Source organism: Triturus cristatus, chromosome 4_2, assembly GCF_964204655.1.
Source record: "Triturus cristatus chromosome 4_2, aTriCri1.1, whole genome shotgun sequence".
Lineage (NCBI taxonomy): Eukaryota > Metazoa > Chordata > Amphibia > Caudata > Salamandridae > Triturus > Triturus cristatus.
This window is the reverse complement of record NC_140586.1, coordinates 245523164-245549337: the sequence shown is the minus strand read 5'-3', so window position 1 is coordinate 245549337 and position 26174 is coordinate 245523164. Positions and strand designations below refer to the sequence as shown.

At 43.5% G+C, this 26174-nt stretch overlaps 1 protein-coding gene across 2 annotated transcripts in view; it reads left to right on the top strand.

Annotated features, from left to right (window-relative positions):
• Positions 1 to 7489: 7489 nt before the first annotated feature.
• The window catches only part of LOC146833558 (E3 ubiquitin-protein ligase TRIM39-like), a 556215-nt gene continuing 537530 nt past the window's right edge, over positions 7490 to 26174 (top strand). Inside the window, exons 1-3 of one of the 2 annotated variants that reach the window (XM_085601415.1) lie at positions 7574 to 7643; positions 18060 to 18135; positions 18739 to 19199. In XM_085601415.1, coding sequence (XP_085457541.1) covers positions 18810 to 19199 — 390 coding nt within the window. In that variant the 5' untranslated portion in view covers positions 7574 to 7643; positions 18060 to 18135; positions 18739 to 18809. Of the gene's footprint in view, positions 7644 to 18059; positions 18136 to 18738; positions 19200 to 26174 lie in introns of both variants that reach the window. The other variant, XM_085601414.1, reaches the window with a different exon arrangement.

Genomic DNA, 26174 nt, shown 5'->3' with positions numbered 1-26174 from the left:
CCATTCGACACTTGTTCACTCTGACTCTGTTCTTTTATCTGATTATCAGTTTGGGTAACTAATTTTGTTTCCTGCTGCTCTGCTAATTTTATTTGTGCCCACATCATTTGCTCCTTTAGCTTTCTATGTTTTGCCTCAATATCATCATCACAATACTTTGCATATTTCAATATTTCGTCTTTTGTCTTGCTCTGCCAGCACAACATGTGCTGTTGAATCATCTGACTAATCTCTGGTTTCAGATCACACACAAACCGATATACAAAATGTCCCATATCCTTATCTCCAATCTTCTCAAATCCACTATACTGCTTGAATATCTGTAACAATCTCTCATAGTACGCGTGTACAGATTATTTTGGCTCCTGAGTTGTTCTATCTATTTTTACCCAATCAGTCTCTTTAGGAGGGATTTTCCCTTTTAAGAAAGTAATCACCTGGTTATACTTCTTCATCACCTCCTCTGATGGCGCTCCTGTTTTAGAATCTCTTGCATATTCCTCATTTGGCCAATCAACTGTGATTTTACACTCTGTCCATAAATCAGCGGGTACCACTATATCAAATAAACCATCCAGATCCTTCAACAAAATCTTTTTCACCTGCTTGTAACATTCAACAGGTTTTTCTCTCAACCTAGGGAAATCGTTCGTAAATGATAAAATATCCTGTCTGCTCCAAGGAACATGAACATATCCACCGCCTGGAACTTCTCTCATTGGACATATTCTCTCAATTTTATCTGACTCTCTCACTGGAAATGCAGATGATGCTTCTCTCACTTGTACATCCTCTTTCTTTCTTGTCCACCTAGTCCTCCATTTGTCAATGTCTCCCCACATTCGCAAAATATTCATCAACTCTTTTATCTGTAGTCTTTTACCAGAAGCATTCACACTTTCTAAATCCTTTTCAGTAAACTCCACTCTATATGGTTTTTGCAATAGTTTTGATCTCCCTTTATCTATTCCAATCTCTGAGGCAACTTCTATTAATTTCTCCTGAAATACTTTTGCTCTTCTGGTTAAGCTCTTGCATAAGAATAACAACTCCTCATCATTATAAATGTTCGATCTTTCTGTGCTCACATTACAAGCTATAATTTCTTCCAAATCTACTTTCAATCTGCTGATATCTAGAATCTTTGGTTGTGAGTTTCATTTTTCTATTCCCTGTTCTCATCTCTCTAAATCCTCAGGAGTAACAGTTGTTGAACCTCCTGTTCTTATTGGGACCATAGACCCCTTTTCTTTCACATTTTCGGGTGAAACTCTCTTTGGAGTTTTAGCTAAAGGTTCCATTATTGGGAGATCTATTAATGAAATGACTGAATCACGCTCACTGGCCTTATCATAAGACATCACTACTTCTTTTCTCGGATTATTCAAAGGAATTGTCACAACTTGAGGTTTCGGACAAACCTTTTTATCTCCATATACTGGGATAACAGGACCAAAAGTCACTGGTACTGTCAAAGCCTCGGCATTTAAATTCAATTGGCTTATTTTCTGAACTAATTCTTCCCTAGTTTTATTTAAGACTTCTCTCTCATTATCTTGCAATACCCTATAACTTGACGTATCACGTAAAATCTGTGGGATTAAAGGCGTTCCTATCACCGGTGCACTTGGGGGTGACCCTACTAGGTTCTTCTTGGTACGGTGGAGGGTCAAAATATCCTCCAATAATTCATCATCGGATTCTCCATATCCTGTCGTATTCATGTGTTTCGTCTTTTCTTTACACTTGCTTCCTGACTGCTCTTCAGCCATTAATACTGGATATAAACCCTCTGTCACTACAGCTCTTCTCCAACGCTTCATTTGATCTCCACATGATTCATATGGATAGCTAGGCAAAAATCCTCTAAATCTCTGACCACTTCTAAATTTTTCACGTTCAAATGCCTCAATCTCCCATTCTTCTAAAGCTTCATTCTGTGTCAGTCTAGGATTTGGTTCTAACATATTCATTATAGCTCTCAAATTCTGAAGTATCTTTACATTAAAAGTACCATGATCTGGAAAAGCCAAAACACCATCACCTTTTGTATACTTCCCCCAATTCTCCAACCATACGCAAGTGTGATATCCTCTTTCCATCATCATAAATGAAGCAGGTGTTTTAGGTGGCCAAATAGGAATTCCCTCTCTAGTCACTACAGGCTTGTCTTTCTTAAAGAAATTTTTAATTTTCTTTATTAACGTCATTTTCTTCCATTCTCCAAACATGTCAGACGGACGATATAGAAAAGAGTCTTCCGTATACCTTCGAACTCTATTCCCTACGTCTCATCCCATGTCAACACGACTCACACCAGCAGTCAAATTAGAACTCAACATACAAGTCCCTTTTCAACCAATCCTAACGTGGCTTCTATCTATCAACCAATCAGACTCAGATTCGCATTTGTTGTCTGACCAATGCCAGCTCTGCCTTTTGTGACGTCAGTATAACTCCGGCGACTGACCCTCCCTTCACAAGGTAATACAATAACCTATTTCTTTTACTTTTCTAAATAAAAATTGTTGGTAACAACATCGAAACAGCGCTGTGTGTTCCACTAGACAAAGGATAGATTACAACTTGTTCCAGATTCCTTTTCACTACGAGTAAAAAAACACCCTGTTTACTCTTTATTCAAGCTCGGGAGAACCTGTTACTTCTTCAGTGTTACCCCTTTTGGGAAATAAGACCAAAGTTTCACCAGCGAACCCTCTGCTATCACTCGCACTCTACTTTTACACAATATAGTCCCTAATATAACACTGCCAGCCCTCCGTAGCTTCTCAGTATTATGACAACAGACAAGTAACCTTCTGAAGTGTGGCTTCTGTCACCACCCGCTACTCAAAATTCCATTCCCGGGATGCCCAGGTAACCTCTGTACCTGTGCTTCTAGACGACATAAAACAAGACACTAACTCTTTTGTTAAACATAAATCAATAATCAATAAACAATATTGTTCACCAAACTAGTCAATAATAACCATAGCTCTGCTACCAGAAAACTGATCCAGCGGTATACCAACAACAGATACTTCTACTATCTTATACTCAACTGGGCACATAAACTCACATTTAGTAAACTGCTGGTGTCAAGTTTATAGATTTCATAATATTCAGGATTAGTTATTTGGTACCTCTGTTCATCTAACGAACCCTTCACTGATCAAGAAGTTCTTTCCTCTGGTCAATGGACCATTAATTGAACTAGTTGATGGTGATAATTAACATAACTCTAACTATTCATTTATTTATTGAAGTAAATAACCACAGACTAAGGAAAGTTTTAAATCTTTATCTAAATTAAATGTATATGAACCATCTCAAAAATACAGTGCAGGCAACAACATTCATAGGAGGGAAAATTCAATTCACCAGCATATACCTCGGACTCATACAATAATCAATGCTCAGAAAGGGAGAGGACAGAGAGAAAACATCAGCAAATAACGAGAAATTATAATTACCAAGGATGGTGTAGAAGACCAACCCCCTGACCAAAGGGCTGGTAAGGGTCCCCTGGGATAGGTCAGGAGACAAAGACTTCAGGACAGGAATCAGGACAGAATAGTTGACCTCTCTAGAATACCGACGGTTGCGCCACACCCCTCTCTGACACTCTCTTCCTCCTAGAGATTCTCCTGCAATCTTCTGATCTAACCCAATTAAATTAGGGTAGAAAGTTCTGCTTCAGGTTCTGCAGTCGGCCCTCCATCAGCAACTCCAGCATCTCACAGCATCATCGCTCAGCATCCACTTCTCTCAGCATCTCCCCCAGCAACTGCTCACTAACTAACTGAAGCTATCTTAATTAGACCTTTCGTTTTCTCCATGTTCCACCCACTAAAGTTTCAATATCGTAAAAATACGAAATTTGTTTGGTCAGGCAAAGGGGAAGCTCCATCACACCATGCTTACATGTCACACAAATTAGTTCAACTATTGTTCGCAAACCCATCCCCTTAATTTTTATTCATAAATTGTATTCCCATACACCCATTTTATCTACATAGAAACATTTTATTTCATTATGAATATGACTCTTCATTGTTGAACTCTGCACCATCCTGTTCCCATGCTGTAACACTTGTCCTTTGGCTCCCATTCAAATACTTGGTTATTGTTCATGATTCCCTTTCAGTGGACATGAGCAGACTTCACGTCCCCCAGCTCAATTCAGTTATGCGAGAGAGGCCCAAATATGCACTAATGATGAAGTCAGAAAGACAAATATTAATTTCACAAATAAGTGTTTGCACTGTATACCACCCACCTGTACTCTATCCCATTTTATTTATTAATACTTTTCCCCGCATTAGCAATAGCTTGTTTTCATTTCAGCTAAGCAGGCGCCATGCGCGTGAGCCTCCAAAACTCCATTTTAAATGCTTCTGCTCATGCGCCAGAATTTCCCTCCAAGCATTAGTTTGTCATCCTAAGTAAATGTATTTGACGCATGTGCAAGACAGATTTCCCGTTTAAAGCGATATTAGTCCTTTTCATTGTTAGCCGCATTAGTACCCACAAATGCAAGCTTCACTGACCCGCGTATTCATGTAGTGCATATGAGTTTTCACAAAACTTTATTAATAACTTGTTAATGAGTTAAACAAGTGGATTGCTTCCGAGCAAGTCTCTTTTCTATGAGACCTTGACCATCACACCCTTCCCCATCATTTTTCTCACACACTCATACACACTCTTTCTCTTTTGCACACATACTCTTACTCTCTCACAGACTCACATGGTCACACTCTCACACAAACTCTTTTTCACATACCTCTTTCACTCACTCTCACACACTTTGCCACTCTCTTATCCTCCTGCACACACACACTCTTTCACAAACTCATGCTCTCCTACACACTTTCACAAACTCACAGGGCAACATTGCAAAAGTTTTTTGCTTACCCTCTTCCTCTGCTGCTGGCTACTTCAAGCTACCTGGGTCTTCACTCTTCCATCAGAGCAGCAGGGTAAGTATCCTGCACTGGAAACGGAAACCAGCATGGCAGAATTCTTGTGTTGCAAATGTAGGGCCGGGATTAATGAGAGGAAGACTCGCCTTTAGCCCTGTGTCAGCGTATGAAAGAGCAGCTCTATCCGAGGCTCAAACAGGGCTTTGGATCCCACCCTTTGATTCTGGGTAGATTGTAATAAGTCATACGGACACATAAATATGATGTGCTAGCTGAGGCAGGCACAGTGTACAGCTAATTAATATAGAATGTGCCTGTGTGAGGGGCTGTAGCTGAATTCCGCCCTCGCAAATGTGGAATCCAGACATCTATCTGCAGATTGCCATGTTCTTAAATACTCTGCAGATGGTCCGTGGTTCAGCATCCTCGGGCCCCCTCATTTTATCATCTGCTCAGGATGATGATTTGGAGGGAAGCCCTGAGGACTAATAAGCACTGCAGTGTTCATAAAAACATTATGTTTTTATAAACACTGCTATTGACATCGGGCAGAGTACTGGGGCAATGTGTTGGGGCTCAACGTTGGCAGGGCACAGTCCTTGTGCCCCTCTTGATGAATCACCCCTCAAACGCCTCGTAGGAGGCACCAGAATAGCCTCATGATATGTGCTGAAGGAAACTTGCTGTAGTACTGCATAAATTACGTTGCTCTGCATCATTATACTCTAACAAAAAGAATTAAATATTTGTATTTCTCTTTGCATTCTGGTACTTGTAGTTTTTATTTTCCCACTCCAAATGCAGGTCTTCATGGAACTGTAACAAGATGTGGCACGTGACAGCTTTTGTCTGGCTCCAATTTTTTTTATCAGTTATAATTCTTTTTACTTTTAAAAGCTTCAGGTTGCCCATATCAAGCATGAATATGCTTGTAGTTTTTTTTTTAACAATACATGTTTTCTTACAGGTATGACATTACCAAAAAACACAGAAATTAGAATGGAAGGTCAAAACTTGGCCTGGGCGAATTACGCCTAAAGGGGAGCAGCTTGAGCGCTCTGATAAAACCTTAAGGAATTATTCCTTGAGGGTGAGCAGTGAGTCTGCAGTGTTCCTAATCCATTGGCTGGCAAGTGGGGGCAAGTTACCCATTGAACCTCTCCCTAAACACTGTCACAAAGTAATTGAGTGATTTACATCATTTCAGGCCCCAGCCGGATCTCATGGATGTTCAAGGTCCATGTGTGAGCAACTAACCCGGGCCGTCAGGATGTTTGTTTGTAATTTGGGACTTGTCCTTATTTTGTAGTGAGTTAAATAGGACTGCAAATCCCAGATTTCAAAAACATACCTGGACTGGATGTGTTACTAACGCAAGGAACTGGGAAACTTGAGAGCACTACTGACTACCTGCACCACATCAGCATTTCTTATAGCTACAAGAAGGCATCACCAAAAACTCCTGTTGTGTGCAATATATGATATTTTCTTTACTACAGTTAGCAGGGTCGTTGTGTCCTAGCTTTGTGTGACCAAGGATCACATAGTCCATTTCAGGACTCTTTTTAACAATCTGATGCATTATAAGGGTTTTACTCTTGACTCTCTGCATTTAACCTAGCAACCTAAAATAAATGTTTTGTATAAACACAGCCCTAGGCGAAAATATGTGGCCCCGGTGACAGTGAGCCTTGAGACCGGTAGGGTTATACAGTGTCAAATCCATGATCAGAGGCTCCGCATTTTCGTGTTAGCAGGAATACCAGGTCATTTGTTTTCAATTGGAAAACCAGTGCCTACGGGATTAGGAGTCTCGTTTTGCTTCGAATGACCTGCCACGTGTTAATAAGGTTGTTGTACAAGAGGTAAAACCCTCAAAGAGAAAAGTGACATCTCGTTTATACTAGCTAATCTATTTTTTTTTTTTTACCTGCAGCGATTACTTACAATTGAAAAACTACAACTACAAATCCCAGTACGCAAAGTACTGTCGGCTAAAAAGTTAGGTCTGTCAGTGATAAAACTGCTTTCCAGTGCTGTAATCTTTCCTGTTGCTGATTTTAATGTGTGGCTTCAGCCAAGATCTTTTAATTTTACTAAAATCATAAATACTAAGAAGCTGTCAACCAGTCCTCTCCATCCATTGGCTTGTTACTGAGTCATTCCTGTTTCTTATATCCTCTACAATATACAGCATGGAGCACTGAGTGAGCCCACTTCAGCCATTGGCTAATTACACAGAGAGGGACGACATTTTCCGTTTTAAAAGGAGCACGTTCATACATAAGGTAGTTCCCAGTTTGTTTCAAGGACTAATGTGGAAACGTGTGCTGTTTTGAGGCCGACACATAATGGTGCCGTTTTTGTTTTAGATTGACGAGGGCCCGGCAACTCCCTCGGCAATAGGTTCGTTAAATCCGTGGCAAAATAAAACAAGTGCATTGATGAAACAAAACGGCTGTCAATGCTAGTTTATGTTGGAGTCTTAGATGGCATACGCCCTAGTTACTAGTCATTGTCGTTATGCATGTCGCGCTATTCGGGTTTTTAAAGAGGGGATTGCGCTTGTTTCTTAAAAGAGTAAACTATATAACTAGGTCCCGCGCAGGTGTAGCTTATCATTGTGTAAGACAGCAGTTACCTGCTTTTTAGCTCATGTTTGGGGCTTGAACCTTGATGTGGGAGCCGAGCTGCAGCATCGACCGAAGCGAAAGAGAGGTCTGTATTCAAAAACATAGAAGGAAAAAGCGCAGGTGTACTTTATTTAGCGTATCGTATCACGTTGCATCTATCCACGAGGCATTAAACTAATTGCACGAGGAAACGGGAGGGGAGGTTTGACGAACAGCTGCCTAACGGCCCTGCGTGTCACGCGTATCTTGCATTCCGTCAAGACTTGCTGTGTGTTTTTTATAAAAACAAGTGTTCTTAAACGCCCATTGTTTTAACTGCTGCTAGCTACAAAGCAAAACTTGTAGATGGAACGTGACACGAGTCATCATGAGGCCTCGTTCGTGGTTGTTGTGCTATTAGGGGTGGAAGTGTTGTACCAAGTCGCTGACTTGTAATAGGATGGGAATGGTTGAGGGTGGAGAGCTGTTGCACTCAAAGGGTAGGTGTGAAAGTGGTATTCTGAAATGGAAGTGGGGTCCGTGGGGTGGTGTGCTGAGGCCTTTTGTGATGTATTGGGTGACTTGGCATCTAGGCCTGCGCTAAAGGGAGGGCTCGCTGCGATGAGGATGGCTGATTTTTGAAGTATTTGATGCCCGTCTCTCGACCTAAGCAATGTATGTTTCTCATGGCTTGCTGGCACACAGTTACCATTTCCATCCTATAGACCTTTGTGGTTGACTTAAAGGTAAAAGGAATTAGCATTCAAACAATGTAAAGTTTGACAACACAGTAAGGATCAAAAATCGGTAACTAAAGTTAATTGGGTTTATTACACATTAATAATCAATCCAGTAAATGGGCACAGTAAGAATGTGTTATGAAAATTAAGCATTACAAGTTAATTAATATGCTGATATGGATTCTGGCTTGACAATAAAAGGCTAGTGAAGCTTGCAGTCAGAATAATCTAGATTCCGAAGAATGCAACTCTCTGTTCCTCTAATGAACTCTTCTCCTCCTTCCTAAACATGAATAGTTCTAAAGTGGTTTAACTTAAGTCTTACATCTAACTATAAAAGGGTCCGCTGTGGATTTCAAAATGCAGGAAGGTGTCCGCATAGTGAAGATGTCAGCAGAAACCTAAAGGGAACAAGTGTTTGAAATATAGCTTTGCACTTGCAAGAATAGGGCAAGCAGAGATGTCTGGACCTTCAAAAGGGATCTGCTCAATAAATGCTTAACCGTGTCTACATGAATTAAAGTATACAGATACGTCCTCATTCAATCCTCACACCACCCCTCTGGGGACCAATGGTGTTGAACTTCATGTTAAACGGTGGCAATATCTGCCAGATTTTCTCATTCCACAAAACCTGGACATTCACACGACCTTGAGTATTACACTATTACTGATAAGTGATGAATAGGAGGCTTCTTCAGCTTGTTAGCTCTGCACATCTCTGCCAAAACCTTCTCTCCCATGTCTTGCTATCACTAATGCACACTATTTCTAACTAAGTCTTGAAATTGCAGTTGCGGAGTAGAAATCATGCATGGTTAAGCCCTACAGTGTGCCTTCTGACTACATGATTATATGTGCACGTATAACTTCAAAGTAAATGCATAAACTCATGATTACATGTGCAATGCATATTCAAATGAATGCATAATGCAAGACATAAATATTATGTATGAAAACTACATTTCTTCATGGATAAGAAAGACCGTGTGCACACATTATGAATCTCTAATTTGCCTTAGCAATCCATTTGAATGCTTCACTTAACATAATAAAGTTAAGACACACCAAGTATATGGTGCTAAGTGCACATATAGATTGTGCTCTTGTGACGTGTAAGGGTGGAGCTAAAATTGCACTGCTCCATTTCAATATAGTAAAGCAAGCTGAACTCCTCTCCTGCCCTTTTTGTCACCTAATTCTACCTCCTCTGAAAAATAATTGACTCTAGATTTAGATTTTTTTTCAAACTTGAAGCCAAAAAAAGCACTGTAGCCATAAAGCTGACAAACTGTAGATGTTGGCTAGAGGACAACAGAAAATTACTTCATTAGGTTTTATATCGTTTTTTGCACCTACATTATTACAGCATGGGCTTTCTTAAGGCGAAATGGAATCTGATTGTAAGTAGGGATGGGCGGAACTCCTGGAGTTACCTGAAAACTCTCAGATTCCGTGGAGTTCTGTGAATGGCCAGAATTGGGCACGTTGCGCTGAATTTTAGTGCCGGGCACTCCTTCAGTGCTGAAAAATCAGTGCAAACTGCACCACGTGGTGCGCCAGAGGACGCTGCTTCTTGAGTTGATTTTGCTGCAGCTCGAGTAGATATTCTACTTGAGTGGCAGCTTACTGACCACGGAGGGTCACGACCACCTGTGCTGGGAAAATCTCACAAGGTACCCTCCTAGCAACTGAAAATCGGGCTTGGGAATACCAAAATCTCGCTTGCCAACTTACCGTTGGCAAGCCATGCGTGAGGAAAAAAACTGTCACGCAGCAGTTTCCCCAATTTATCTGGAACTCCGCTTTGTGGCCAAAACCCCACCGCCAGAGCGGAATTTGTTGCCAACCCCTAATTGTAACTTGGGATACATAAGTGTAGGGCTTAGTAATGACTGGTAGATCAACTTGTCATAATTTTTGACTCCACACATGTGGATGACAACAGTAAATGCCTGCTGGGCTCCCCATGCATTCTTATTATTAGATGCTGAGAAGGCATTTGACGCTAATCACTTGCCCTTCGTGGAGCAGACGCTTTTAAAGTGTGGATTTGGTCCACAATTTAGGAGTTGGGTGGCGCTGTTCTACAAAAACCTGGTGACATAGTCTGGGTAAATGGGACAACATTGGAGGAATTCCCTATAGAGTTGGGGGGGGCAAGACAGGGAAGGCCCGCCCAATTTTTTTTAATTAATCTTTATTAATCAGTTGCTCAGTACAGAACAATACATGACAAGTGAGAGATGCATACAGCAGGCCAATTGTGGAATACAGACCACATCCATTTTCAACAGTGATTACAATATCAAATATATTGCGAGCACATTGCCTTGGGTGCAGTATTCTACCTGGGAATGGATTTCAACAATAGGTATCCCCCGACACTCGTAAACAAACAGTTCGAACAAGAGAGTCCAAGGGAAAATTTTAAAGACCACTAAAGGATTGTATCCCCAAACAACTATTAACACACACACAAGAATCCTAGGGTCTACGAACTACCTCTAAGTTTACTACTTAAACCTATGTGATAGTAAACCTAACTGGAAAGAAACTAATGAACAAAATATGCATAAGGGCAGATCCCTTTAAGGACGTAATCCCTCACTCACCAATGGTGACCTGCTTCATCATAGGGACTCTCCTCCCAAAGGAAAAACCTAGTTCCTTTGGGGGCTACAACCCCCTCTCTGAGAGGGAGGAGCTCAGGGATGTTTTATTTCTAATATTTAGGACTAAGTCCACCTATGATGAGCAAGGATCCCCTGACACTCCCCATAACCCTAACCCTAGCTCCCCCTCAGGTCTCCCTGTACTGTGAAATACAATCAAGACAAAATCTCTCTGCCTAGTGGATGTAATCAAAGTGCTAATCGTCACTGAGGATTGTTAATCGCGTACATGAAAACTGGCCTTCCACAATACAGAACACAAGTATATTGGATACAAAATTATCAAATTTATTACAGAAAATACAAATGTTTGAGAATTGATATATAATAAACCATGAATGACCCAAGCGCAACAAACACCACACACACTACCATTCATACAGACCAGTGCATACCCACACATACACATATGTCCTACAAAGATAATGGTTCAAAACATTCGAAATACAAATATATACCAAGAGCCACAAACACCTTTTGATCATCGGGGTTATTGACGCTGCGAAATCCACAATGGTCGAGAATATGGAAAGATTGTCAATTCAGGGTTGTTTCATAGCTAAAGAACAATTGTTGATACAAATCATTAATCCAAATAAATTTCTTATTGACATAGTTGTATACATTGGTGGGAGACAGATGAACATAGAAATTCCAGCGCCCCCACGCGTTTTGGTGGGTGACCCCGATGTGGATGTCGCCTTCTTCAGGGTGCAATATTTTAGAACAAACAAGAAAGGAAGCGCCTGGGTTAGAGCAAGATGAAAAACACGTCCACCGGTCAGTTTGAAATATTTGGAGTCACAGCCGGAGCCAAAGCCAGGGGACAGACAATCGCCCCGGGTCCGATAACATAGATGCTTGTGTGCTGAGGAGGAGCACCTAGACCCGGCAGCGAATGGTTGAACGAGAGCGATCCCAGGCGCAGCCTGGGAGCCTCCACGGCCTAGAAGAGAATACAAGTATACAAAATGTCCAGATAAAAGGTCGTGAGGGGCCAGAAAATGGATGCAGCATGGCCCAGTTCCCATCTAGTGCCTCTGGCTGGTATGGGAATCGGAAGGATAAATGGAAACGTCCCTGGGTTGCGCATCCCTGTACTGTGCCCAGTTGCCCCATACTTTCTAGTACTTGTTGGGGCAGCCCCAGCTCTGGTATACCTCGCGTTCCACCAGTTGGCACTAATCTAAATTGTTCTTCCAGTCCTGGATATTCGTTGGTCTATTGGCCCCATGCATTAACAATATTTCATTTAGCCATCGCCCCTTTCCAAAAGAAGGCCAGCAGTGGTGTTTCTGGCTGGCACCGGTTAAATATCCCAATCTTATAGTTCTTATGCCCACTCCTGGAGTTTTGACCGCCCCCAAAACTCAATCCTTGTGTGAGAAACTATCGTCATCTGAAGACGGGGACTCTACCACCTTCTGTCCTCCACGTAAACAGGGCCACGAAGAGTTAATGAAAACCCCTCCCTCCCTTCCGCAGGAAACCGAAGGACAGCCCGATGAGAGGAGGAACCACCTGGAAGGGGCGGGACAACCGGCCTTAAGAGGAGGGACGCCAGAAGGGGCTGGAGGAGGAACCTGGAAGACGCAGAGGGTTCTGCGAGGAAGCAGCGGATGGAAGTAGAGTCGCGGGAGGAACAGCCGGAGACGGAGACGCCAAAGGACGAAGAAGACGCGAGTAGAGCAGAGGACATCGAGGAAGAAGCGGAGCGGTTGTCCGAAGACTGGTGGACGCCTCCGGAGGACGCTGAGAAGCCGCCGCAACTCCGGAGAGTTGCGGTGAGTGGTCAGATAGGGGCCGGAGGGAGAGAGGGGTGTCACAGTACTGGGCCTCAAACCTAAACTCCCACCCCTGCATGCTCCCTCACTAAGATGCCCCTACCCTCAGACTTCCTAAAAGAAGGGGACGAAGTGGAGGTGTCCCCCACAAAAGTACAGTCCTACCGTTATTATTTTGTTGTTGTTGTTTCCCTTGTGTACTTTACTACCTATTCTACGGTGGAGTCCTCTTGGTTTAGGGCCTGCACATAGCCCCCTCAACGATGAAAGGGACCCCTACGGTAGCACTATAAGAAAGGAGAGAGTCTCCTATAACTCCACCAAACCGTCCAACCTTAAGCCCTACAGGGGACTTTCAATAGTTTTCCTTGTTTTATGGTTGACCCTCTGTAGGTGGAAGGTCCACCTATCCTTAATTGTTTTTCTGTTCACCGCTCTTAAAACTCCGGGTGAGGTGATGGTAATAACTCGAATCCAAAACAGGATAGTCCACTGACCGCTCTTTTTCCTTCTTTTCGAGACCCTCCGGGACGGCTGTCCTCATCTCACAATCCGGAAGAGACCAGAAGAGAAAAGGGAGGCGAGACCCGACCACACCACTTGACCCACTCTGACACTAATCCATGTATCATTTTTGTATCTAACCAATAAATCTTCAACATTCAACCACCACTGCGGCCTCCTAGTTTCCATTTCCGCCCATCCCTCCGACACCTTGGTAAATGTTTTCACAATATTAGGAGAGCAACCTAATTTCCTTGTTTACAATGAACTTTCCAATTCGGGAGAGATGGACACAGGATTTGGGTATAGTGAAAGACCTTAATTGGAAGGAAGCATTGAAGCATCCCCGGAACGTAGCGACCAAAGCAAGTCTGCACCTCTTCCAATTTAAGGTCCAATATAAGGTCTATTATGATTGCCAAAAGCTACATACCATGGACAAGGTTTCCACACCCACGTTTGATATCCTCAGTGAAAATAGGCTCCTTTATGCACACAATATGGGACTGCCCTCACATACAGATATATTGGAAAAAGATCACACAAGGTCTTTCACACATACTAGAGGGACAACTCCAATCTGACCCATAATATATTATATTGGGGATTCCTAATGCTGTAGACCTCCCTCGAGCCAAACTCCTGTTTAGTGTATTGGGCCTAGTGGTGGCCAAAAGAGATATTGTGAGGTACTGGGGTGTCCTGGAAACTCTCTCCCTGCAGGAATTGCGACGCGGAATGGACATCTACGTGGCGGCTGAGAAGATGACATAATAGTAGGGGTTGCCCTGTAAATTCTTTAAGATCTGAGGCTGGTGGAGGACATACTATGAAATGGACACAGTGGGCGATATCGCTGCTACATGAGGTGGCGGGACACAGCTGGCCTAAGACTGGATGGGCTGGTTATTCACAATTGCATTTAAATTATTTTCATGTGTTGGCAATGAATACCTTTATGTCTAGAGAACTTCTTAATTCGATACACCATTGCTCTTGTATACCTATGGTGTATATTCGCTGTAGTGGGCGCTCATTGTTAAAGATTGTCAAATGTTTCTTTTTTGATGTTTTATGCATGAAAATATTGAATACATTAAAGTATAGGGGTTAGTAGTGATCCTTGTTATAATTGTGTGCAGTCTGCGAGAAGAGTTGTAAGGACTCTTTCCACACCGCTTGAGGCTTGAGCCTTTAAGCCGTATACCTGTGCTGAATACTCTTACATTGGATTTCTAATGTTGAATTAATACATGCTCATTACATTTGCGTTTGAAGTGAAATAAAGGTAGTATATTGTAGAAAGAACTCAAGTTGGTGTCTGTAAAATACAGGGCAAAGAGTGATGGCAAGTACTGAATTGAAAATAATTTTAAAAGATTGCTGTAAATCCAGTAGTAAATTGAAAAACAATAAGGAATAAAATTGTGATCATATGACTTGGTAACAATCTTTCATCCACTGAAGCTGTTCTGATAAAATGCTGAGGTGCACACCCTTATATTGTCATATAATCCAATTTCTTGGCACTTTAGGTTTGAAGCCTTGCACTGCTAACACCCCTGGTAAAATACAATTGGCTATGTATCAGTGGCATTACTTTTGGTATACAGAAGAATTTTGTATTACTAGAATGCCAGATGCAATGTAGGTGTGCCTCCCCAGACCCTTACCATAGCTAAAGTGGAACTTATGACATGAATGACTATTGTCATACGATCATGGCTATTACATGACTGATGTGTGGTGGCAGCTAATTGATTATCATGCTGTATAGGTCTTCTGTCCACACCAAGCTGGGGAATCTTTCTGCTGCTTCAGGTCTGGGTACCCTCATTGCTCCCTAGGCATAGGTGTGTGTAGTGGGTTGTCTTACTATATGTGTGTAGCACCAGTCTTTACAGGTGACCAACTTCCCCTTATTGGGTGCTCCCTATGTTTTCTCCCTCCTCCTTTTACCACTGCACAAAACATTATATGCCAGGTAATGTGTTTGGTTCTAAATTCAAATAAGCTTCAATGCATTGGGTAGGTTTCTGTGTCTGTCTCCTTTGATCATGCTTGGTTCAGCTGGTCAGCCTGTGGTCTGAAAGAAGGTGCCCCTGAATTAGTGTGGCCAAGGTCATGGCATCTATCAAACCCCTCCTCAAGGGAGATGGATGACCTACCCAACCCCCCCCCCCCCCCCAACAAATCCTGTGTCAAACTCTGTCTAGGATAGCGAAGTCTAGTATGGCCAGTGGTTGGCTGCTGGTGTGTCTGGGACACATACAAAAACTGATTGTATCCTGTAGGATGACTGCCTTCTTCACGGCACCGGAGTGATTGAGATGCTGAACCCATGGAACTACATTATAAATATGGAAACTACTTGCTATTGTCTTATTTAAAATATGAATGGTGGGTTTGAATATTAGTGGATATTTCGTTCGTGAAATCCACTGTCTGTGGCTGTAAATTGGCCCCGTGCTGTAGATCGTATAGTCTACTTTTGACTTCAAGGAGATCTGGGCACAAAATAGAACTGAAGCAGGAACCTTAGCTGTCTCCCCTGATTTGCTTTTGATTTGATTAATAAATTTTTATAGCGCACAAATTCCCAAGGGCGTCTTGGCGCTAGAGTTGGCAGGACCGAGTGAAGCTGATATGGGATTCAGGCTGAATCAGTTGGAGAAGAGCCAGGTTTTCAGCACTCTTCTAAATGACCTAAGCGAAGTGCTGCTCTTTATCAAGATTGGAAGGAGGTTCCAAGCTTTAGCTGTCCCTAGTAGGACCCCCCCACACCTTAATTCACTTTGCTTTGTGGAGGGCAAACTGTATAGATGGCTGATGGGAAACTGGTGCCTACAGAATTAAAAGCCTTCTGGAGACCAGACTACTACCACCTCTGGCCAGCCTAACATCAAGAAGAAAAACCACTTCACAATTGTTTTTATCGCATTGGTGTTTATAAGTAAGAACCCGTGTGTGGAGTTGTCCGTATGATGAGCACCAGATCCTCTGGTGTGAAATCCTACTGTTTGTGGCGTTGAGTGAGATGCTCTAGTTGTTCCCAGGACACTGGTGCATGGCCTTCCATTGCCAGCCTAAGCATAGGCATTGTCGCTCTCTTCCCTGCTTCGACTATTTCAATGTGCATGTGGGCCAACAAGATGCCCACTTAACTGTGCTGTACCTCCAAGAGTATTTAAAACCCTTTGAACATTTGGTGCCATCACTCTCCCCATGGTGTCCTCAGACTGCCTAGATTTTTTTTTTTCTCAACAGGATGTGGCAGGCAGCCAATTTTGTACCTGCGACACTGACAATGCTGCAGTCAGACACTTGCATAACTGTAGCGTCCTCCTCGCATAATAACATGAATAATAACATGAATACTATCTATTGGGTACTATGGTAACCCTTATCTGGTGGACTCCTCCTTAAGTAATTCTAAAACTACTGTGGTATTCACTGTATTTGCACACTTGCTGGAAATCCATGTGGTGTAATCTACCAGCAACAGAACATCTCTCTGCAAATGGTAATAAATCAAACGGTCCCATGATGTAGACGTCTAACATTACCAAAGGTTTCTTGGGTATTACTACAGGTGACAAAGGAGCACAGCAGGTGATGTTTTGTCATAAGTGGCACACACCAAACAATCCTTGTCCAACTTTTACTTGGTGGTCCACACTTCGCCACCAATACTTTTTTCTTGCGTTGTCCTTCGTAAGAATCCTCCAAAGATGCACTTCATTAGCCAGCTTGATCAGTTTTATCCTACTTTTTCTGAGCTCTCCATTACAAAACATCAGCTGTTCGCTCAAATTCCAAAAGGACGTAACATGTTGCTCCAGTTCCTTATGATTGGGTCAACTATGCACTACAAACACTTTTGATAACCGAAAGAGCACATCTCTCTGATTACACCTTTCCCATTCTTCTTTATGATTTAAATCTATTTTTCTGGCATTATCCAATGCACAAATCAGACATGACTCGTGTCGCACATCAAGATGCTCTCTCCTTGCAGGCCAGTAGATGCTCTGCCATATTGCTCCCTGTGTAGTAGTGTTGTTTCAGCCCCAGTAGTGCCAGTTCTGCCTTGTCTGTATCTAGTGCTTCAGTTGTCTTGCTAATGTAAGTTGCCATATGTGTTTGGACGTGATTTGTTTACAGGCTCTCTAGGTCTGCAACTTTCTCCCTCAAGCTCCAGTTTCTTATCGAGTCTGTCTTTAGAATCGTGCCACTCCTCGGATAACTGCTTTCAATGTTTCCCACAGTATCCGGATGGTCATGTCAGGGGTGTTAATGTTGAGTCTACTATGCTATGTTTGATAGTATTTATCGCTGACTCATGTTTCAGTCGATTGTCATTAAGTCCCCATGTTCGTGTAGGTGTCTACGGGTGCCACCTATAATTCGATGGTGATAGGTGAGGGATTTGAAAGGACAAATGTCTCCAAAGTTCTCTCCTATGGTTTGTGTGGAGATGTGCGTGGTTCTCTGGAAGTAATCCAGCCTAGCATAAGTCTGACGGGAGGCTGAGAATGTGGCATAGTCTGTGACTCAGATGGCCCAATAAGTGTGATCGAGCTGGATGTCCTCCTGTGCCATCCCAGGGAGGATATGGTGGAAGAGCAGTTTCGCGTAATATATTGCTGGGGACCACCCTCTTTCGAATATTAGATCTGTCTTCCAGGTCATTTAAGTGATATTGATGGTCTGTTCTAGTTGCGCAGTTTGAGCACCTCCTATTGAGCACTACAATTTCGTCTTCCTGCATACAGATTCGCTGGCCCAAGTCCCGCAACTCATGTTTCACCTCCTTTAGGTCCTTAAAGAAGTCCTCCCGCATGGCGGCAATGTCCTTGCATAGCTTGCTGTACAAGTCTTCCATAAAGAAGCAGGTGAGTGGTGCCTAAATCAACCAGTGCGATGGCTTATCCAACGTAATTTGACCTGTTTTGTGTGAAATTCTTAAACCCAAGTTGGAAGCTCTTCAAGTGCTCTTCAGCTTTTAACCAATCAAATGCTCAATTGGACTTAAAAATAAAGCAAACTAGTTTATCTATAAACTTGCTCATGCTCCAAGGATGCTTTGTGGGGTCCGAAAGAGGGGTGAATCTGCAAGAAGTTTCACTATTGGAAATGGAGTTGATGTACATTTAAGTGCTTGCCAAATTCTATGAAATTCCTTTTTGCTGTATTGAATGGGGTGTTCTCCTTTCAGTCATGAGTGGGAGGCATGTTTGGGGAAAATATAACACCAGTCCTTTGAGACTTGCATAGTACCACATCCTTCTCCACCACTTAGCGTTGCTGGACACCAAAAGCTGCCATGTATCAGAGTGGGCCAAAATGCATGCAACAATATATTTTGTGCAGATCTTTTAAGAGAACTTAATGTGTAGGCCACCAAAAATGAATTTGGATAAGTTTATCTTGGTTGTAATATATTTGAAGCACCTAAGTACACTCATTGATAAGCCACGTTCTCCCTCTCTCCTCAGTGTCTTACATCTGGCGACTGTAAAAATAGCATCAAGAAGGTCAACGGTCATCATACTCCATTTTTGGGGTCATGGCTGAAGCAAATGCGTTTCTGGATCTCTTGACATTTTCCACTTGTTTTATATGTGAGGAACATATCAAATATCCAGTGACACTAGATTGTGGACACGATTTCTGCCCCAGCTGCATCACTCAGTCCTGGGAGAGAAGAGAGGACAATTTCCCATGCCCGGAATGTGGACTAATATGTCAAGACAGAAAGCTCTTTTCCAACTGGCTACTCCAAAGCCCTGGGGGAGGGTTGAAGCAGGAGGAGGCAAATATTTGTACGAAACATGAGCAACCACTACAGATGTTCTGTGAGGATGATCAAGAATTGATATGTTCGGTGTGTTGGACTTCCACAGACCATCAAATGCACTGTGTGAGTAAGATAGAAGAGGCCGGCCAACATTACAAGGTATGTACTTGGTTATGAGATTACGATTTTTGCTCTGTGTTTGTCACTTTGAAACTAAGAGTACAAGGCATGTGTGGTGAATGAATAGATGTCTTTGTCCCGCAGTCTTTTTTTCCCACATGGATACACAACACGGTCGTTACGACAGCGTTGTGATTCCGCATACCATTACTCCGCAAATCGGAACAACGACTTGCAGAGGGGGGTGCTGGATGTTGGAATAGTATAATTTACTATTCCAACTCTAGTCTGTGCAGACACTAGGGAAGGTGTTGGATTTGAAATCCAACATCTTCCCCTCCACCCCCCTCCCTCCAAGTCGTTGTTCCGACTTGCGGAGTAATGGTATGTGGAATCACAACGCGGTCGTTGTAACGACCGCGTTGTGAATCCCTGCGGGGGAAAAAGTTTTGTCATAAACGTTGTTTACCGTGGTGAATGGGTCTAACACAACTAGTTAATTGTGAATGCCTTCTTTGCAAACGCATTGGAAAACGGAGCACCTATTTTTCTCTCCAGTAACTGTTACTGGTGCCCAATGTATTAGAGGGACGCCTATGGCTTGTACTTTACACATGGTTAGTATTACCTGGGCTCTCACAGTATCCGTACTGCTCATTGTCAGATCTGACTGCCTAACCAAGATAGAAATGAGACCCTGTGCTCCAAGTTGCTGGAACTATGGAATTTGCTGGTCCCTCTGCTAGGGTCCGATATTGTTCTGTAATGCTGCTTTAGTTCTATCTCACAAACATTTTGAGCGTATTAAACTTTATTTGAATTGCAACAATTATTCCTTCCTCTACATTGTTGCTATACATGGCAGCCAGCAGTGTTGTGAATGCTTAAATTGTGTGGGGGTGTAGTTTTTTGTTTTTATTAGGGGATGTCCAACATAGATTCAGGAGGTCTAGTTCCATGGCATATTTTCAGGATGTACTCCTCTGATCCAGTTGTGCACTATTATTCATGGGCCTAGGTGGGGCACCCATTTTTTCTTTACATGGTATTTATTTGCTGTAGGACATGAAAAAGTTTTCCTTGTAGGTGAAGCACCTTGACATAAGGGTTACTGATGCCTGACACTGAATCTTGGCTATAGATGTTTTGAAAAAGTAACTTAACATAACTTGGGCTCTGTAAGGCTGATCTTTAGCACTCTGATGTTGGTTTGCTATCCGCAAATGTCCTCATCAAAGCAAAGCTGTAGACTTGCCTTTCTAAGGCTGTATGAATGCCAGCTAGTCGTAGTTGCCAGGGACTTTGAATTTTTAATTACATGCTCCAAAGGGGCCAGTTTAAAAAAAAAAAAAAAAAAAGAATTTTAAAAGGTGCTCACAAAGCCTTTGTGCCATCAGAAATGTTTTCTAATTTTTCACCTGACTCTTGATACTAGAATGTGCAGTCTGTAGAAAAAGATGGAATATCCATGTGAATTAGGATCTTGTCAGGGTGAACCACAAAAAATCACTAATTACCCCTCTGGTATCTTGGTACAAAAGCAGTCTAGCTTAACTTGGGGGCAATGTGTAAAGTGTTTATGCACCAAACAAAGAGTAATAAAGTAAAAACGCAAGAAAATGCCCGCACCAATTTAGAAAAATAGAGTAACATTTAATTAAAAAAAAAAAATAATAATCTAACCAGAGATTTAAAGTTTAAGATAAAAATTGGCACCAAGGGGGGAGGAGCCAAGATGGCGACCGGGACGGCAGCGTAGACTCCCGGCTCCGTGAACCTCCGCATCCCGCACGGATATCCTGCATTAGATCCTCAGCCTGCGCTATGCGCCCGTGTTTGTGAATGAGAGCGGCAATCGATCGAGTGACTCCGAAGTTTCTGGCGGCGGTACCGCCGGAGAAACGTGTATTTGCAATTTGCGCCCTGTGCGGCCCTGGAGCCGGGACCTCGAGTGGACACCTTGGCCGGGTGGCAGTTTAACAACAGCGGCCTTTGGTGACTGGGTGGAGTCGGACTACCGGATCGGTGCGACTATCGGCCTACATTTCGCCGTGGTCGTTCCTACCACTAAGCGTAGCGGAACAAGTGCATGCCCGGGGTGGCAGTTCCACGACTCTCCGGTGATTGCCTCTGCCTTCGACGGTGAGCTGCCCGGACGCCGCCCGTAACTCGCCCTGATTCCTGCGGGCTGCTCCCGGATTTTCGCGGGCGCTGGTCCGTGGTGGGGACAACTGTTGCCTGTGACCACATAACGGATATATTTTTGCCTGCCTCCGGAACCCTGTTTTCCAGCGACATGGACCTTGATGCGCTTGCCCCTGGGTCCCGGTCCCAATACGGGTCGGACCTACCCGGCGGCCATCTTGTCACGATGAAGTCTACCATCCTGTCCACCGGGTCACAGCAGGATCGGGAGTGTGCGACTCTGGGGTACTGTGACCTTCTCGAGGCTCTCGGTGCCCTTCATTCCACCTTGCTTCATGGCGTTTGGGTATTGGGGAGTAGGCTTGATGGTGTGGCATCAGCGTTGGGACAGTTGCGGCCTGCCTGTCCTCAGATACACAGGGACTTCCTGCACTGCACTCAGGACGACAATGTCGTGGCCACCCCTGTGACTAGTGACCAGCTGGAAACTCCGGACAGTATACTACCGTGTGATCGGCTGGCTGGCTGTGGGTCTGATCTTCCCCGGAGGTATTGGACCTGAGTGGGGGGGGTGGCCTTGTCCTGTGCGCGGCCTCCGGCGACCCGGGGAAAATTCAAGCAACGGTTGTCTACTCTGGCTGATTCTGCCTTCCTGGACCTTGTGTGCAGTGCAGATCCTGGGGCAGCACTGGGAAAGACGTTCCTCCATAATGCTGACTGGGTTGGTACTCAGACTTCCACCCCACCGGTGTGCGTCGCTTCCTGGTCGTTTTTGGACGCTCCTTTACCGTGTAGCATTGGACATGGCGCCGGGTCGAGGGGTATGCATGGGCAGATTTGCAAAGAGTGGCCAAGGATAAGACTGATCTTTCAGAGGTGGTCGGCTAATAGGCGGGCGGGCTCGGGGTTGCGTGCTCTCATGGCATAACTGTCGGTATAGTAGGTGCAAAATGCTCCCCATCTTTCTTTGACATGGTCGATTTTGTGTTGCTTACTGTTTGCTTTGGGGGAAACATAATGTGCGGGAGGGAGAAGCCGGGGGCATGTTTTGAAGGCCCTCCTCTAGTTTATTAATACTCTCTCTACCCCCCCGTCTGGTGGGGTTCTTTTCTTACTCCTTTTTCCCTGTTTCTTCTATATTTCGGGTCTGGTTCCAGGGCGACAGGCACACTGCTGGGGGGGGGGGGGCCGTACTCATCTGCAGAGGTGCAGGGTGGGGGGTTGGGGGAGGGGATTCTTTAGTCTTTAATCTTTTTTTCCATGGCCTCCTTTTTCTTCTCTGATTCTTCTTTGTTTTTTCTTTTCTGGGATCAGCGTGGTACACCTCCTTTGTTGTGAATCGTTGCCTTTTCATGTGTGCCACAATTTCCGGGGTGTTCTCTGGGCTTTAGGGCAGGGGACTGCAGGCGCAACTGGTCATGATATTCTTCCACATCCTGAATTTCCTGTGTCTGCGCCATTGATCCAATAGATTGCTGTTTATTGCTTACGTTTATTATTCTGCCTGCCTTTTATCGCTGTTGGGAAATTGTTCGGCACCTGATCCTTCCGTCTTTTCCTATTATAAAATGAAAACCCTTTTTTTATCCTGGTGTCCTACCTGCGCTGTTCACTGGCCGAGAATATATTAGCATGGAGATTCTGCTCCCCGAGGTGCTGCCTGTGTTAACATTTGATCTCTGTTGCTCTGACTGCTTAGCGGCCGGCCCCGGGGGGTTGTAGGCCCATACTTGTTATTGATTGAAATGTCAATAAAGGTTTTTAAAAAAAAAAAAAAAAAACAATTGCCACCAAAAAGAACAAAGTGCCAACCGAGGGTATCTCGGAATGGCAGCCTGGGACAAAGTTTAGATTTAAGGCTGACTGCAATGGAGCGCGGTTCAACTGCACGGAGTGGATTGAGTCCGGTCGCGACTTACCTGCGGGCTTTTAATTTATTGAAGAAAATTGCCTGTAAAGTTCATTTGGGCAAGGCAGCCAGCAGTGTCTGAGAAGACACAATGGTCATTGGGTAGCGGTTAGACAAAGTTGCAGTGATGATTTCTATGTTGGGACTTGGCCTCTATTGTGGAAGTCGAAAATGTCAAGTATAACTAGGCTGTATCTGACAAGATCTTCAGGAGCCGCTGAACAGGATTTGCTGCTGCGGAGAACACAACTGGATCTACCGCAAAGTCAGGCGGACTGGTGATGCACCTCTAGTGTATTGGTGAGCAGGTAGGTCCCGGTCTCCTCTCAGAAATTGCATTGAAGCAGTGTCTTTGAAGTGCAAATAGGGCGGTGCACAGCAAATATCCCTTCACTCCTCCCCCCCCCCCCCCCCCCACCACCTCCCGCCGAAGTGACCCATCCTACCACCACTCAGTCCCTCTTATCGTGTAGTTCCAGTAACTCCCATTCAAGAGTAACTTGAACACTGGATTAATCATGGCAGCCCGGGACCCTTTCAGATGACAGGATAAGTTTGCGACTGAACCATTACAGGCTCAGTGAAGCATGACATCTTGGCAGATGAGAGATCCGTTTAAAGAGTTCTCGCAGTCTGTGCCCCTGAAAAATACTTCATGTCCCCATTCCATTCCTGCATCCAAATCTATATGGCAATTCCCAAGATTCCTTGATGAATCTCACCCAACTAGTCAGATCTGCCTGCCTTTTTGTTCTAGGCAATACTGAAACTGGGAACTAGTGACTGGCAATGTTATGTGGCCATGATTTAACCATTCTGTGGACGGTGACTCTTCCGCGGTAAAAGGTAATCTGTCCAGTTTGTCAAAAAGAAGAATTTAATATTTTGCTCCTCTTTGTGCCATTGTTCTTTGCTTCGTAGTAAGATTGTATTCAGAGAACAGGGATGTAGTGTTGATAAATCGCCAAGGCACATAACCAGAACGCAATGATTGGAGCGTCCAGCTTAACAACATAATGGAACATAACTGAGACTGTCCATCTTGTAGTATGGACAGATCCTGTTCTAGTATATCTATAGCAGAATATACAATGTTGTCCAGTGAATAAATCATGGATGTTAGTGTGGTCATACCATTGTCTACTGCTAAGGCCTTTTCTAGGTTAATTCTATCAATATCACAAAGTCTCTCGGTAGCTAGCTTCTTGAGAGATTTTCCAGATTTCATTTTAAACAGCGTATAAAACGCAAATTTCCGTGCAAAAGATCTTGAACTGCTTTTTGGTGGTGTGGGGCAACGTTCCCATTGGGGTTATGTAAAAACATTACGTGGGATACTAGATTTATGTAAAAAATGCCATAATGTTGGTAACAGTACATTGTGTCAATCAGTTGTGTCTTCTAACATTTCAATGCTTGATAATACAGAGGTTTGTTCTAAATCCGACAACATAATATTTTCAGTTTCAAGGTCCCAATCATCAGAAAATGTACTGGAGGTAATGATATAAATTAAAGAAATTTTAAATACACAAGGTATTTTCAAAAGTTCAGTGGGACCAAATACATCATGAAACTCTTATCCCAAACTATACCATCAGGCATTGGAACAGATGTAATGTTAACGAAGGACCGGTCTCTTTGTTCACGATGAGATGATGTATGGGGTTTCAGGACCAAGTTCACATTTAATACTGCAGAGCGTTCTGGGAGATAGTTTCCATTCATGAGTAAGCAATAGACTGTTACTAGGCCAATCCAGAATAGAAAAAACAATATTCCAGTTATTATCCAGAGCTGTAGCCATGGTGAAACTAGGTAAGTCTTTCAGAAAAATGTAGAAATCATGAAGTTGTTCACGGGGAAACTCGAGCTGGCTTTGTTTCAGGTTCACTGGGATCCAGAGAGATGGTATCAAAATCGATGAAGTAGCCAGATGCAGTTCGATCTATTCTTGGTAGCTCAGCAGGTTTTGTTGAACCGATGGTCTCCTCTTGTAGAGGCATATTTATGTAGATATTGGTGTTGGGCCGAATCGATATTTGTCTTTCATTTGTGTTTTGATGTTCTATTTCAACAGGAACTAGTTCCATTTCCCTGTTGGAAAGTCCATTATTTTGTTATAAGCCTTTCCGTCTGAACTTGCTGTATTTTAGCAAGAGGAGAGCATCGGCTACCCAGGAGCCCACGAGGCGTACTATTCAGTATCTGCCACATACTGTGGTTTGATCAATTTGATGGAGATAAGTATTTTTTCTTTTTTGTCGGCAAGAGGCAGAAGAAGAACTCTTCTTGTTCCTGTGACAGCCAGGACAGGTACAGGCTTACTGTATGATGGCCCAAATTTTTTCTTGTCTAACCTTTTCTCTGACCAGATCCCCCAACTTTAGGGATGCAGGCAGGTCTTGCCGTGACTGATTTGACATCCCCCAGTGGTGGTGCGTTTTACTTGCACGTTGCTTTGTAGTGCCTGAAATACATTGCGATCCTGTAAAACAGCCAAACGTTTATTGATGTCGAATGGTTTTTAATCCGTCATTGTGCTTTCATAGTCGAGATCAGGTACCCACATTCTGTTGCTAAATGGGCCTTCGTAAGGAGTGACCCCTTCTAGGGAACTTCTTGGCATATTGTTGAGAGCCCTCTGGACCCCACATAAGTGATTGACCCAACTACCACCTGAACCGAATACCCTTGCTGTAAAGATTCCTTTAAGTGCCGTCTTTTTCCTCTCAACGACCGAATTTCCCTCGGGATGGTGCAGAGAGGAGTACTGCAATGCTACACCCAAACTTCCCATAGCTTCCTTGTAGACCCGGGAGCTAAACGCGTGACAACGGTCAGAATGTAATGTGCCAACTGCATATGTCCCTATGAAGACTCCCAAATCGTTTATAACAGTTCGAGCGTCCGCCGAGCGCTGAGGCCAAACCCACAGAAATCTAGAGCGTGAATCCACT